Raw genomic sequence first — 13,164 nt, forward strand, 5'->3', positions numbered from 1 at the left:
ATTTCAAGGTACTATACATCAAAGACCAGAATATTTAGATTTAAGCTGTAATACTTTCATAATTGTGTTTTCATATCAGACATGATATGACATAGTCAAAGGTATTAATAGTGCTCATTAAGAATGACATTTCCAATCTGACCATTGGTTATTCCAGACAAGCAATAAGGTCCGCAGTGATACTGGTGCTCATCATATTTGATGAATTCTAAAGCAGTTTTGTCCTTGGCTAAAAATTATAGGCTTTAATACCATACTTGGTAGATGCCTGGTTGGGAAAAGTTCATTTAGATGCTCTGAAGGATTTGCAAAAGTGGGTACTACTTCAGACTAGCAGAGCAAAAAGATGTATTTGCCCTGTAATATAGCTACTGTAGTTAATCTTTATTAGTATTTTCTCATTTTATGCTAATTTTGGGCAATGTATCCCAGATTCTGAGAGAGCCCCAAATGCAGAATTTGTCATAATTTGATATTATATTTGAATTATAGCTAAAAGCAAAAGCAATTTATCATCTATATGTTCCAACTTCTGATGGAAACACTTAGTTACAAGTGTTTGTTTTTAACAATTTAATATATGTATTGACTTGTTCACTGAACATGGACTTTGAAAAAGACTAGGTGTGCCACTTCTAGCAAGAAGGAAAACTTAACACTTCTTTCTAGCCAGTGGATGGAATTCTGCCCCTCCCCTCCTTTTGCTTTGCTTTTTATAAGGAAGCAGTGACTTTGTTTATGCTCCATCTTAGAAGCCAAGAAAAACCAATAAAATAAAGTAAAAACTTAAAAATGGGGATATATAATTGAACACCCCGCAAAATAAGTATGAAATTATGTAGATGACTCTACCATCTAACATCAGCTATGTACTGTGCCAAAATAGGCTGATATTTAAAAGACAGAATGAGTGGCATTAGACTTAGGCTGATATGGACCAGGCCAAGCTAGGGATACCTTAGCAGCTCCTCTCTTTCCAACAGACATGGGCAATAGTGGTGATAATCTTGCTTTCTCACAAACTCTCTGTGGCAGTAGCAGTGGCAGACAGACCTGACAACAGTCAGCACCATCAGCAATCCTCTCAAAGCTAGGATACATAGAGGCTGGTAAAAGCCCAGAAGTGCTCAAATCCTCCAGCTGGAGATCAAGACTAAATACAGTGGTACCTCATGATACGAACCCCTCGTCTTACGAAAAACTCGAGATACGAACCCGGGATTCAGAAAAAATTTGCCTCTTCTTACGAACTTTTTTCTTCTTACGAACCCCCGCCGCTGCCGAGAAGCCCCGCCGCCCGGCTGTCACCTTTTAAAACAGCCGGGGGGCTTCCCAACGTCCTACTAAACCCGAACGCCAAACCCAAACTTCCAGGTTCGGCGTTGGGAGGCCGCCGAGAAGCCCCCCGGCTGTTTTAAAAGGTGACAGCCGGGTGGCAGGGCTTCCCAGCAGCCTCCCGAACCCCGAACCCGGAAGTTTGGCAAAAGTTCGGGGTTCGGGAGACTGCCAGGAAGCCCCGCAGCCCGGCTGTCACCTTTTAAAACAGCCGGGAGGCTTCCCAGCAGCCTCCTGAACCCCAACGCCAAACCCTCCATGCACTTTGCCCTGAATGCCTCCTGGCTCAAGCCGGCGGCGGCAGACTGCCTTCGGGTTTTCGGCTCGGGGGGGGGAGAAGGAGGACCTTCCTAACTCCCTCCCCCCAAGCCAAAAACCCAAAAGTGGTCTGCTGCCGCCCGCTTGAGCCACGATGACAGGCAGGGCGTGGAGGAATGGGAAGCTCAAACGTCGGTGGCTTCAGCTTCCCATTCCTCCATGCACTTCGCCCTGAATGCCTCCTGGCTCAAGCGGGCGGCAGCAGACCGCCTTTGGGTTTTCGGCTCGGGGAGGGAGTTAGGAAGGTCCTCCTGCTCCCCCCTGAGCCAAAAACCCAAAGGCGGTCTGCTGCCACCCGCTTGAGCCAGGAGGCATTCAGGGCGTGGAGGAATGAGAAGCTCAAACGCTGGTGGCTTCAGCTTCCCATTCCTCCATGCACTTCGCCCTGAATGCTTCCTGGCTCAAGCAGGCGGCAACAGACCGCCTTTAGGTTTTTGGCTCAGGGGGGAGCAGGAGGACCTTTCTAACTCCCTCCCCCCGAGCCGAAAATCCAAAGGCGGTCTGCTGCCTCCCGCTTGAGCCAGGAGGCAGGCAGGGCGTGGAGGAATGGGAAGCTCAAACGCCGGTGGCTTCAGCTTCCCATTCCTCCATGCACTTCGCCCTGAATGCCTCCTGGCTCAAGCGGGCGGCAGCAGACCGCCTTTGGGTTTTCGGCTCGGGGGGGAGCAGGAGAATTGTACGCAACATTTCATATCAATTGTTTGACTTCAGGTCAGTTCTTTGAACTTCACATCCATCTTTTACAAGTTCATTAATAAAACTTTACTGCTTTTTGATGTAATGCTTATAAACTGTTTCAAAATTTGTAATATTCTAAGAATTTTTAATTTTAGTTGATTCATTTTTTTTTCTTAAAAAATAATCAGAGAACAGAAAGAGAAAGAAGAAAATGAACGGGAAGGAAGGAGCGTTTTGGATGAAGAAGACCCTGAGCTTGTAACTGGAAACCCATTTCAGCCCATATCAACTGTAATCACTAAGGTATTGGAGCAATTGCCCATGGGAAATATTTGTGAAAAATCAATTCATTGTTCACGAGTGCTTTAGCCAGTATTATATTTTTGAAACAAATTCAAATTCCTTTCTTTTATATTTGTCTCTTTTTCCTTTCCTTTATCTTATCTGGTTATTTATTTATTTTTGCTTTGCTTTCTATTTTATTTTTCTTGTTCCTGTTATTTAGATCTTCGTTTTTAATTACTATGTTTGCTTGTCTACTACCTCCTTTTGTTTGATTTAATTTTAATTTATTGGGAAATTTGAATCCATTGCTATATAACGAAATATTTTTTTGATAAATCTCTATCAAAATTTCTTTTGCAACCTTTCTCACCTGACTATACCAAAGTAGTTTGTATTTTTCTACGGGCGCGCATTCCCCATCCCCCTGCCAGCCCGCGGGGGGGAAGGGGGCAGGGAGGCGCCGGCAGTAGACATGGGTAGAAGGAAAGGGAGCTGCGGCCACCCCTGCCTCCCCACGGTGCCCTCGCGCCCCTGGCCTCACGGCGCTTCCGCCCGATCCCCCCCTCCAGCTTTCTCCTCCTTCGCCTCCTGCCTTGGGGCGCAACTTCTCCTGCGGCGGTCGCTGTAGCGGCTGCGGCTTCTTCTCCTCCTCATCCGTGCTCCCAGCCAGGGGGCTGCGAGAGAGGGTTTTCTCCATGTGCTTCGGGAATGCCCGCCCCGCCCCTCTCGCAGCCCCTTCGCTGAGAGCGCTTTCGTCCTGGATGTTCAGCAAGGGGGCTGCAGTAGAGGCAGGGCAGGCATTCCCGAAGCGCTCGGAGAAAGAACTAAGGCCAATGAAAATTTTTGCATAGTAAAATTTCAACTACCTGAAATTCAAAGCAATTAAAATGTAGCAAAAGCAATAGCATTTAGATTTATATACTGCTTCACAATGCTTTACGTCCTTCTCTAAGCGCTTTGCAGAGGTTTATAGAGAGTAAGCATATTGCCCGCAACAATCCACCAAAGTAAGCATATTGCCCCCAAACGACCTTGGAAAGATGGAAGGCTTAGTCAACCTTGAGCCTACTGAGGTCTGATCTGCCAAACTGCTGGCAGCCAACGATTGGCAGAAGTAGCTTGCAGTACTGCACTCTAAGCATTGCACCACCGAGGTTGTAAAGTTATATAAACAGTTTTCTTAGAAGAGCTGAATATTAATTAGAGGTTCCATTATATGAAATTGAAGATTATTTTATATTGTTGATGATTTGTTGTCTAGTATGAAGGGATAGTATAAAGACATAAATATCTTAAGCTGGCCATGATTTTTATTCATGTATGTGTTTGCTGCACTATCTGCAAAGTTGTTGTGGAAAACACCAAAGTATCTTGAGAATCTAAAAGTGCAGTTATTTAAAAAAATCTTGATTTAGTGCTTGGTGTAAATCCATAATAATGCATTAAAAACAGTTTTGTAAATTTAATATATAAAATGTATTTCAGTACTTCTTTTAAGTATTCTCTGATTTGTTGTTGACATTAACTCCTCCCCAAATAACACTTGAAATGCTGCTTTAATAAATGGCATTTTCTTCTGTATTCTGTTAGAATGAAAAGAAAATTGAAAAAGAGAAGAAGAGGCAAAGGGAAGAGAATGAAAATATTGCTATTGCTTTGAAACCTAAAACAAATCAGGAGATAATAGACGTTCAGAGTCTGAACAGTGAACAATCTAATGAACAGAGACTTATAGAAAACTATAAATCTGCACTAACACAACAAATGGAACATGAAGATGAGAATGACCAGCAGATCTCAGAAAGTCTTGACTCTGGTGATAATGTCACTTTAAATGCAGGAACAGGTAGAGTGATAAGGATTTGTAAATTCTGTGTTACCATCAAATTTCTCTTCGGTCTTTGCATACGCTCCTTCTGATTTCTCAGAATAATTTAGTAAGAACTGATGAAACTTTTTCATTTACTCTGAAAAAAAACCAGCAAAATTATTTAGAATTCTTTCACATTTTTTGATTTAAAGAAACTTGAGTGAGAAAGACAGCTCTTATTTAATTTATATTGAGGTTTGCAGAGGATAAAATACCTCATGATTTGGGTTAGCTTTTCAAAAGTATATTTCAACATTGGAGAGAAAGGAGAATATGGCAGCATTTTTTAAAAGGATTGGAAAATTTAATGAGCTTCCAAGTAATTGATACACATTTTTATTAGGTGACAAATTTAAATTCCAATAGTCTATCAGGAATATATAGTCTTAACTGAACATTATGTCTACATAATTAAGAACTGTGTGCTTATTACCAAATAAAGTTTTGTTACACTCTGATTAAAATCTGTCTTTATGTAAGCATTGAAGCTTCCAATTGTAGTTCAAATTATTTATGTAACATCATTGATTTTATTTATTCTTGGTTTAGAAAACAGTAAAAAGAAAGCAAAGAAGCTAAAATTAAAAAGAAATCGAGTTGAACCAGTCAATACAGAAGAAATTGTTTCCCCGCTTCCTACTCCAATTGTAACTCATACACCAGGTAAGTACAATGTGCATCAGAGTTTAAAAGTTGAGGTGTTGAATACATCAATAACACAACTTAACATGAAATATTTCAAAAGGAAAGATACGTAGATTAAGTATATGGCACTGTTAAATGATGACATGTCAAACAAATCTTGGGAACATAAAGAAGGGAAAAGAAAAGCATGAGAAAGAGATTTAGAGTAATTCTGCCTTAATTATACTATGTATAACTTGTGTGGGAAAGTTGTTTTGTTCTGACCTAGGCTTCCTGATTAAATAAGATGGTACAAATGGCATCCCACAGATATTTTTTTATTTGTAATGACTGATAATTATTTTCATTACCAGCCATAATAAGTCCAAACAAAGGAAAATAAGTCTGACAAAAGTCTTTCAGGAAGAGACAAATAACACACAGGAACCTTGCTCTTCTTTAGCAAATTGCCAAGGACCAATTTGCAGGAAAAACTTGGCAGGTTCAAATAGGAACAAAAACTGAGTTCGAGTTGCAATGACAAGCGCTAACTTGAACTGAGTTGCTTCCTGCAACAATCCCTGTCATGTTCTCTACTTATATAGACTATGGGAGGGGCCAATTATCCCCAAGTCTTACTCCCAAATAGTCCCTTTCCTCTGTAACTGTTCTTGCTTTCTGGCAGCTCTGTGCATACGCAGATTGACACACTCTCAGTGGCCCTGGCTGGATCCTTGCCTCTGGCACCTAGCCTTCTCCTGATTCCATGTCTGACCCAGGTTCTTCCCTAGCCTCCTCGTTGGCCAACTCTGCTGCCAACTCATCAGGCTGCTGGCGGACTACAACATATATTACCCAAGTCACCATAAAGATCTTTCCAGATTATGGCTCACAAACACATAAAACAAAAATCATGTGAATTTCTGGAAACATATTTGTTGCTAATAGAATAATAGTACAGAATCTTGAAAGCTTGATGGAGAGGGGTGTGGTCATCTGCTGTGGCAACACGGCGTTCCTTTCGCATCTGCGGGGAACACCAAATCCCCGCTGCTTGGGAGTGCTGATTAAATTTTGAATCAGCCCAGAACCTCCCTGAAGGGGAGGTGAAGAAGGGGACCTGATTGGAAGTCCATTTTGGGGTCAACATACCCCACGGAGGACCGTCTGAGAGCCTCCAGCAGCAGCAGTGTGAAAATAGCTAGCCGTTCTTAGCTGTGGAAACTACGTAACAGGAAGATTGGATCTAACAAATGGAAGTCACCTGGAGAAAAAAGAGAGTGTAAGTGTTGTACTGGAGGAAGAAGAGACAGAGTACTGTTGCGTATGCTGAGCATTTACGCCAGAGGAAAAACTTTTTAAACTGTGTCTTTTGATTAATGGTGGAACTATACAGAGAAGCTGGGGGAAGCAGCTAAATTGATACTTGAACTGTTCAATTTGTGATGAATGAAGCTAGAAAGCTGTAACTAAAATCCATGTTGAAAGAGTTTCTTTTTTTGACTTAAAAGTGAGTTAGAAGAACTTTGAATTTGAAAGTTTTCAATTCTGTTTGGACTTAAAAGGTATTATTAAAAGAAATATTTAAAAAAGAAGCAAAATATCTGAGGTTTTTGTATTGGTGCCATCTATTGACAGAGGTTGTATCTGTGAGAATGAGTTTGAGTTTGTGTCTGTCCAGATGTGACCTTGAAGAAAGAAGATATTTGGACTAAGTAGAGCCTTGTTGTTGGCTTTTGTACTATAAAAGCGATAAGGAAAGTTTGAACTTTAACCCTGCTGTTCTGTTCGAAAAAAGTTCCTAATGTTATGTTCCCGGGTCACCCTGACCCGGACCGAAAACTCTTCATTTGCAGTGCTTATGTTTGGTCTTTTTGAAAGCTTTTTTCACCTGGAAACATGTTTGAACATTTCTGCACACAATGGAATGAAAATTGAACTGAAAAAATTAATCCTTATTGGTTTATTTTGCACATAAATGTGCCTCCCCCCCCGTTTTTGTGAAAGTTTTTTCAATTTATGGATAGTTTTGCTTGCAAAATCCATTCTATTTTACTAAAGTTGGTGTGGGATTGGTAGCTTGAACATTTCTGCACACAATGATATGAAAATTGAACTGAGAAAATTAATCCTTATTGGTTTATTTTGCTCATAAATGGGCCCCCATGCTTATACTCAAATAGGCTTATACTCGAGTAGGCTTATACTCGAGTATAAAATGATATGGTCTTATATTCAAAAATAAACCAATAAGAATCATTTTTTTTCAGTTCATTTCTATTTTTCTTATGTTTAGGATTGTTCAATTTAGTATATCAAAACTTGAGTTTATTGATAATTTTGCCTGCAAAATGCATTCTATTTTACTATTCTATTTTGGTGTGGGATTGGTAGCTTGAACCTTTCTGAACATAATGATATGAAAATTAAACTGAAAAAATGATCCTTATTGGTTTATTTTGCTCATAAATGGGCCCCCATGCTTATACTCAAATAGGCTTATACTCGAGTAGGCTTATACTCGAGTATAAAACAATAAACCAATAAGAGTCATTTTTTTCAGTTCATTTATATTTTTCTTATGTTCAGGATTGTTCAATTTAGTATATCAAACCTTTTGGGGGAAAATTCCTTAGGGATTTGTAGCCTTAAAAAATATAAATTGACACGAAATTCAAAAAGGATGGGGGGAGGGGCTTTTTGATCAAAATAAAAATATAAGTCTCAATTTTTCCAGTTCAATTTTCATATCATTATGTTCATAAATGTTCAAACTAGTTTTCCAGTGGAAAAAGTTTTCAAAAAGACCAAATTCAAGTACCTAAAAAAAATCATTTTGATCCGGGTCTATATGACCCGAACAGAGTAAAGGTGACTATTTTTTTTGCCAAGAAAAAATTTTTTCCCCCACCCCCACAAATATTTTTTTGATGATCAGCATTGTTAAATTGAGTAAATGAATGCGTAAGATTTTAAAGAATATTTCGGATTTGGAGCATAAAAAAATAAAAAGTGAAAATTGTTGCAAGCAGCCAGGGGGGGGGGAGGCCTTATTTCTGATGTTAAAAAAACAGTAAGAATCATTTTTTTTCAGTTCCTTTATATTTTTCTTATATTCAGAAATGTTCAAGGTACCATTCCCACACCAACTCCAGTAAAATAGACTGCATTTTGCAAGCAAAACTATCCATAAATTGAAAAAACTTTCACAAAAACGGGGGGGGAGGCACATTTATGGGCAAAATAAACCAATAAGGATTAATTTTTTCAGTTCAATTTTCATTCCATTGTGTGAAGAAATGTTCAGACTACTTTCCAAGTGAAAAAAGCTTTCAAAAAGACCAAACATAAGCACTGCAAATGAAGAGTTTTCGGTCCGGGTCAGGGTGACCCGGGAACATAACATTAGGGAGTTTTTTTTTTTCAGCAAGAAAGAAACCTCCCACCCCCCAAAAAAAATTCTCATAGAGAGAACCCCTGAAATGATGAAAAGTCATGAAATTTCAAGTTTCAGATATGCAGGGAAAATTTTTTACAGGGTCTCAAACCTTGATTTCGGGTCTCACAGACCCGAACAGAACAGCAGGGTTAAATGAAGTACAAGAGAAGAAAAAGATGGAGATTCAGGAGATGAGATCTGTTTATTGATCTTTGTAAAGCTTCAAAGAACTTAATGACGCGATAAAGAATGGTACTGGATTACAAGTGAAATAGAAGGAGGCACACAGGAAGCTTTGGATGTCAAGGAGACATCCAAATTGTCATTTATTGCAGTAGAATTGAAGAAGAAGCTACAGAACAAGATGGACAGTATAAAAATAGTGATGAGATTAAAGTTGTACAAATTGAAGGACATATATACCCGTGAAAATCTACGAATATATATATATATTCGTAGATTTTCACGGGTACAGGTATGACGGTCTTGGTATATTCGGGTTTCTTCCCGTGTAGGATTTGGAAATTTCTGGCGATGTTTCGACGAGGTCTCACTCGTCATCTTCAGCCTGGTGTTTCTGTCCTTGTTCTCAGGCGAACACTGCGAGACCTGAGCTGCATTCCTTCTATAAATACTGGTGGCTGGGTGTGGTTTGATGGCTCAGCAATTGCCTGCTGTGTAGAAACTTCCTGGTGAGTCAGTGGGGTAACAATTGGGGTCGTTGATGTAGCTGAGGTATGCTGATTAGTTAATGGTTGTAGATTAGGCGTGATAGCCTGCAAGTTCCAACTACTCAGGATATCACGCCTAATCTACAACCATTATCTAATCAGCATACCTCAGCTACATCAACGACCCCAATTGTTACCCCACTGACTCACCAGGAAGTTTCTACACAGCAGGCAATTGCTGAGCCATCAAACCACACCCAGCCACCAGTATTTATAGAAGGAATGCAGCTCAGGTCTCGCAGTGTTCGCCTGAGAATAAGGACAGAAACACCAGCCTGAAGATGACGAGTGAGACCTCGTCGAAACGTCGCCAGAAATTTCCAAATCCTACACGGGAAGAAACCCGAATATACCAAGACCGTCATATTTTGAAAAGGGTTTGATTAATGATGGGTTCAATGGTCATGTTGCATAAGGTGATTTTACTACTTTTAGCACTAATAAAAATGGAAGGGATGTAAGCAGAGGCACTGGATAGGGTTAAATGGAAAAGAAGTTAAAATGGAGATTAAAAAAATAAAGGAAGATAAAAAGATGAGTTTGGTAAAGATGGGACAACTAAAGAGAAGTAGGGGAAAGAAGAAGAAAAAGAAATAGAAAATTCTTGGAATTAGACAAGAGAAGGGGGAATTTTAAAAAGGGTGATTGAATTTTGAATATTTTATAATAATTTTATTTTCCTCTTGTTTTTTCTTTTCAACTATATTTAGTAAATTTAGAAGTATACATATATACTTCTCAAAAAATAAAGGGAACACTTAAACAGCACAATATAACTCCAAGTAAATCAAACTTCTGTGAAATCAAACTGTCTTCTTAGGAAGCAACACTGATTGACAATAAATTTCACATGCTGTTGTGCGCATTCAACTTTGTACAGAACAAAGTATTCAATGAGAATATTTCATTCATTCAGATCTAGGCTGTGTTCGTTGAGTGTCCCCTTTATTTTCTTGAGCAGTGTATATGAAAGTATTAAAAGATACTAAGGTGATATGAATTGATTGAATTTAGTAATATGAATGTATAAAGTTAGATATGTTTTCCCCCCTTGCTATGGCTTTTATGGGTAAGGTTTTTATTATGTAATGGTTAAAATAAGGTTGTATAAGGGTTCTTAGTTTTTTCTCCTTTTAAAATGTATAAGAATAAGCACTACAGCTTAGTTTTCTTATTTTTAAAATATTAGGGATACTGTTTTGTTTTCTGATAAGTAAAGGAACATTAATGGTGGATATAATTATAGGGTAATTGAGTGTATCTGGATGACAAAATTAGAGGAAGAGGTAAGGGAGTGTGATTGATGCCAAAATTAAATAGAGGGGAATTAATAATTTATTTGTTGATTATGTATGATTTACTGATTTGATACTATTTTATTGTAACAAAAATAGGTGGTATGTGTTTACTGTAAGAATTTATCTGGAGAGAAAAATAAAAAAAACTATACCTGAGGAGGGTACCCACCCCGGAAAAAGATCTTGAAAGTTTATTAAATAATTCTTCCACATAACATACATTGTTAAGGCAGCTTTACTCTTAGTCTCTTTCTCAAGCTTTCCTGTAGTTTCTGGACTCAACTGTTAGAAATGACATAGTTTCTCTGTTTTATTCTGTTGTACTCTTGTGCTCCCAATATTTCATCTCAGAAATTTACGTGGCAAGTAAAAAAAAGCATTGCTTTTTATTTATTTTTATTTTTATTCCTTTTATAAAAAGAATAATACCTTATTCCTCAACTGAACTAGAGAGAGAAAGAACTCAACAAAATATTTTTTTAATTGGAAACTAAAGATATTTTTGTCTTATTTTATTTTTTGAGTGGGGGACAGGGTTGTAAAAACTATAGAATATTGCTTTACTTGTTTATTAAATGCTATGCATTTATCCACATCCAGGGAATAAATTTTCAATATCAAGTGTATTACTCGTATGCAAATTAACTTCTATACCAATATATCTACCATGCTCATCAGTAGTAAATCAATAATTCTGGTTTAGTAGCTTGAGATTTTTTGAACATTTGCTTTATCAGGATTGTTTGGTTATAGAATTGCTGTTTGATTATATATATATTTTTTGACAGTTGGATGGGAAACACCAAAAATTAACCGAATTCGAAAACTTGAACCCCTTGGTGAAACTCATCATAATGGTAATTTTGAAGGAATATATTTTATTTTGTACACTGACTTATTTCTTTCATTTTGACTAATTTGGTGCTTCTTTAAAGCACAATCCATAATATTCACTCCTTGTTTTTCTCTTTAAACTATATGTAAGTGGCATCTAGTTCATATTTTTATTGCATTCTCTTTGCTTCAGGACAAATATGTTGCTTATTGAGGTGGTCATGTATGTTGCTCAGAGGAAAAAAAATGGAACACATTAAAATGTAGAGGATCATATCCATTCTTAATTATTCTCCCAAAGAAGGTCGTCTATGAATTACTATAAAAAGATTTTAAGAAATATTGAATATCACCTAATAGTAGAAAAATTTCTTCTGAGCAAACAAGCATTCACACAATCTGTATTCTTTTCTCAACATCTATAAATGTTGAACCTTAAACATAGATTAATCACTTGCTAAATTTGATAAGGTGAACAAGTTGAGGGGGACTGTTATGAGTTAATTAGGCAGGAAGACACTGTGTGCCTAACTTATGGTTACTTATCTGAATATCTAGAAACTATTTGTAAGTACAATGCAGTGTTTATTAGCATATGGTTTTCTAAAAATATAATTTTGCTGTTAATCTTTAATAGCACATGAAAGGTTTTAATTCTTTCCTAGCAAATACTGATTTGTAATATCCTCTTTATTGGGGATAAGGGTTGTTATTAATAAGAATTGTTCAGTGATAGAATATGTGTCATACATGTATGATTGGTATTCAGGACCTCTAAAATGATATTGATCAATAACACTGCAGAAGACTAATGCTTGGGAGGCTGGTTTGACCTGCTTCTCAGAGCATGTAACATTAAACTAGATCAAGGTTATCCAACTTTCTCTAGCTAAGGGCTAGATTTTACCTTTAATATGGAATACCTAAGACTATACGTAAAAAAAAAAAAGGTTATGGTTAGACAAAAACTAATTTTTATTTCATCTATGGTAAATGCAATTAGTTAATTTTCAGTTAATATGGCGAACCCCATATATTTCATCCCCCACCCCCATTTCTTTCACAGTAAAATTTATGAAGAAACAACTTTTGGAAGAGTTGTAAAATAATAACTAAGATATTCAAAATTTACTTGCAACATTGTGGCCTCAGAATTTACTTTAGATTAGAAATATGTATGGAAAATGTATGTACATAAATTGGTATCCTTTGTAATAGACAAGCGTATAATTTTCAAGAGTTTGTTTAATATCCATATTTCTTTTTAAGGAGTATAAAGAAAAGAAAATGAAAGTACAGAAAAAAGAGGTAGGGAGGAGAAGGGCCATGTTTTTGGATTATAATCTTTTTGCTCTTAATTATTGGCCTGATTATATCTGAAATTAAAGTTGTCATTCCTTGGGAAATATTTGTGTTAAAAAGTGGGAAAGAATTATTCTTATGCAAGAAATACTTCTGATTGCATGTTGTAAGTCACATTTGTGTTGTACAGATGAGATACTTTCTACAAGTTTGGATTTTTAACTCTCAAAGAATACAATTACAGTGGTACCTCTACTTAAGAACTTAATTCGTTCCTTGACCAGGTTCTCAAGTAGAAACGTTCTTAAGTAGAAGCAATTTTTCCCATAGGAATCAATGTAAAAGCAAATAATGCATGCAAACCCATTAGGAAAGAAATAAAATCTCAGAATTTGGGTGGGAGGAGGAGGAGAAGGAAGAAGAGAAGGAGGACAGTCGCTGCCAAAGGAA

General features: G+C 37.5%; 1 protein-coding gene across 4 annotated transcripts in view; it reads left to right on the forward strand.

Annotated features, from left to right (window-relative positions):
- ARL13B (ARF like GTPase 13B) overlaps nt 1-13,164 on the forward strand; it is a 52,139-nt gene that overhangs the window by 30,997 nt on the left and 7,978 nt on the right. For 3 of the 4 annotated variants that reach the window (XM_070750164.1, XM_070750163.1, XM_070750165.1), the window contains exons 7-10: nt 2,520-2,634; nt 4,207-4,462; nt 5,036-5,149; nt 11,367-11,435. In XM_070750164.1, the coding sequence (XP_070606265.1) occupies nt 2,520-2,634; nt 4,207-4,462; nt 5,036-5,149; nt 11,367-11,435 (554 nt within the window). Of the gene's footprint in view, nt 1-2,519; nt 2,635-4,206; nt 4,463-5,035; nt 5,150-11,366; nt 11,436-12,681; nt 12,721-13,164 lie in introns of all 4 variants that reach the window. The other variant, XM_070750166.1, reaches the window with a different exon arrangement.

This window comes from Erythrolamprus reginae, chromosome 4 (genome assembly GCF_031021105.1).
Source record: "Erythrolamprus reginae isolate rEryReg1 chromosome 4, rEryReg1.hap1, whole genome shotgun sequence".
In the NCBI taxonomy this organism is placed as follows: Eukaryota; Metazoa; Chordata; class Lepidosauria; order Squamata; family Dipsadidae; genus Erythrolamprus; species Erythrolamprus reginae.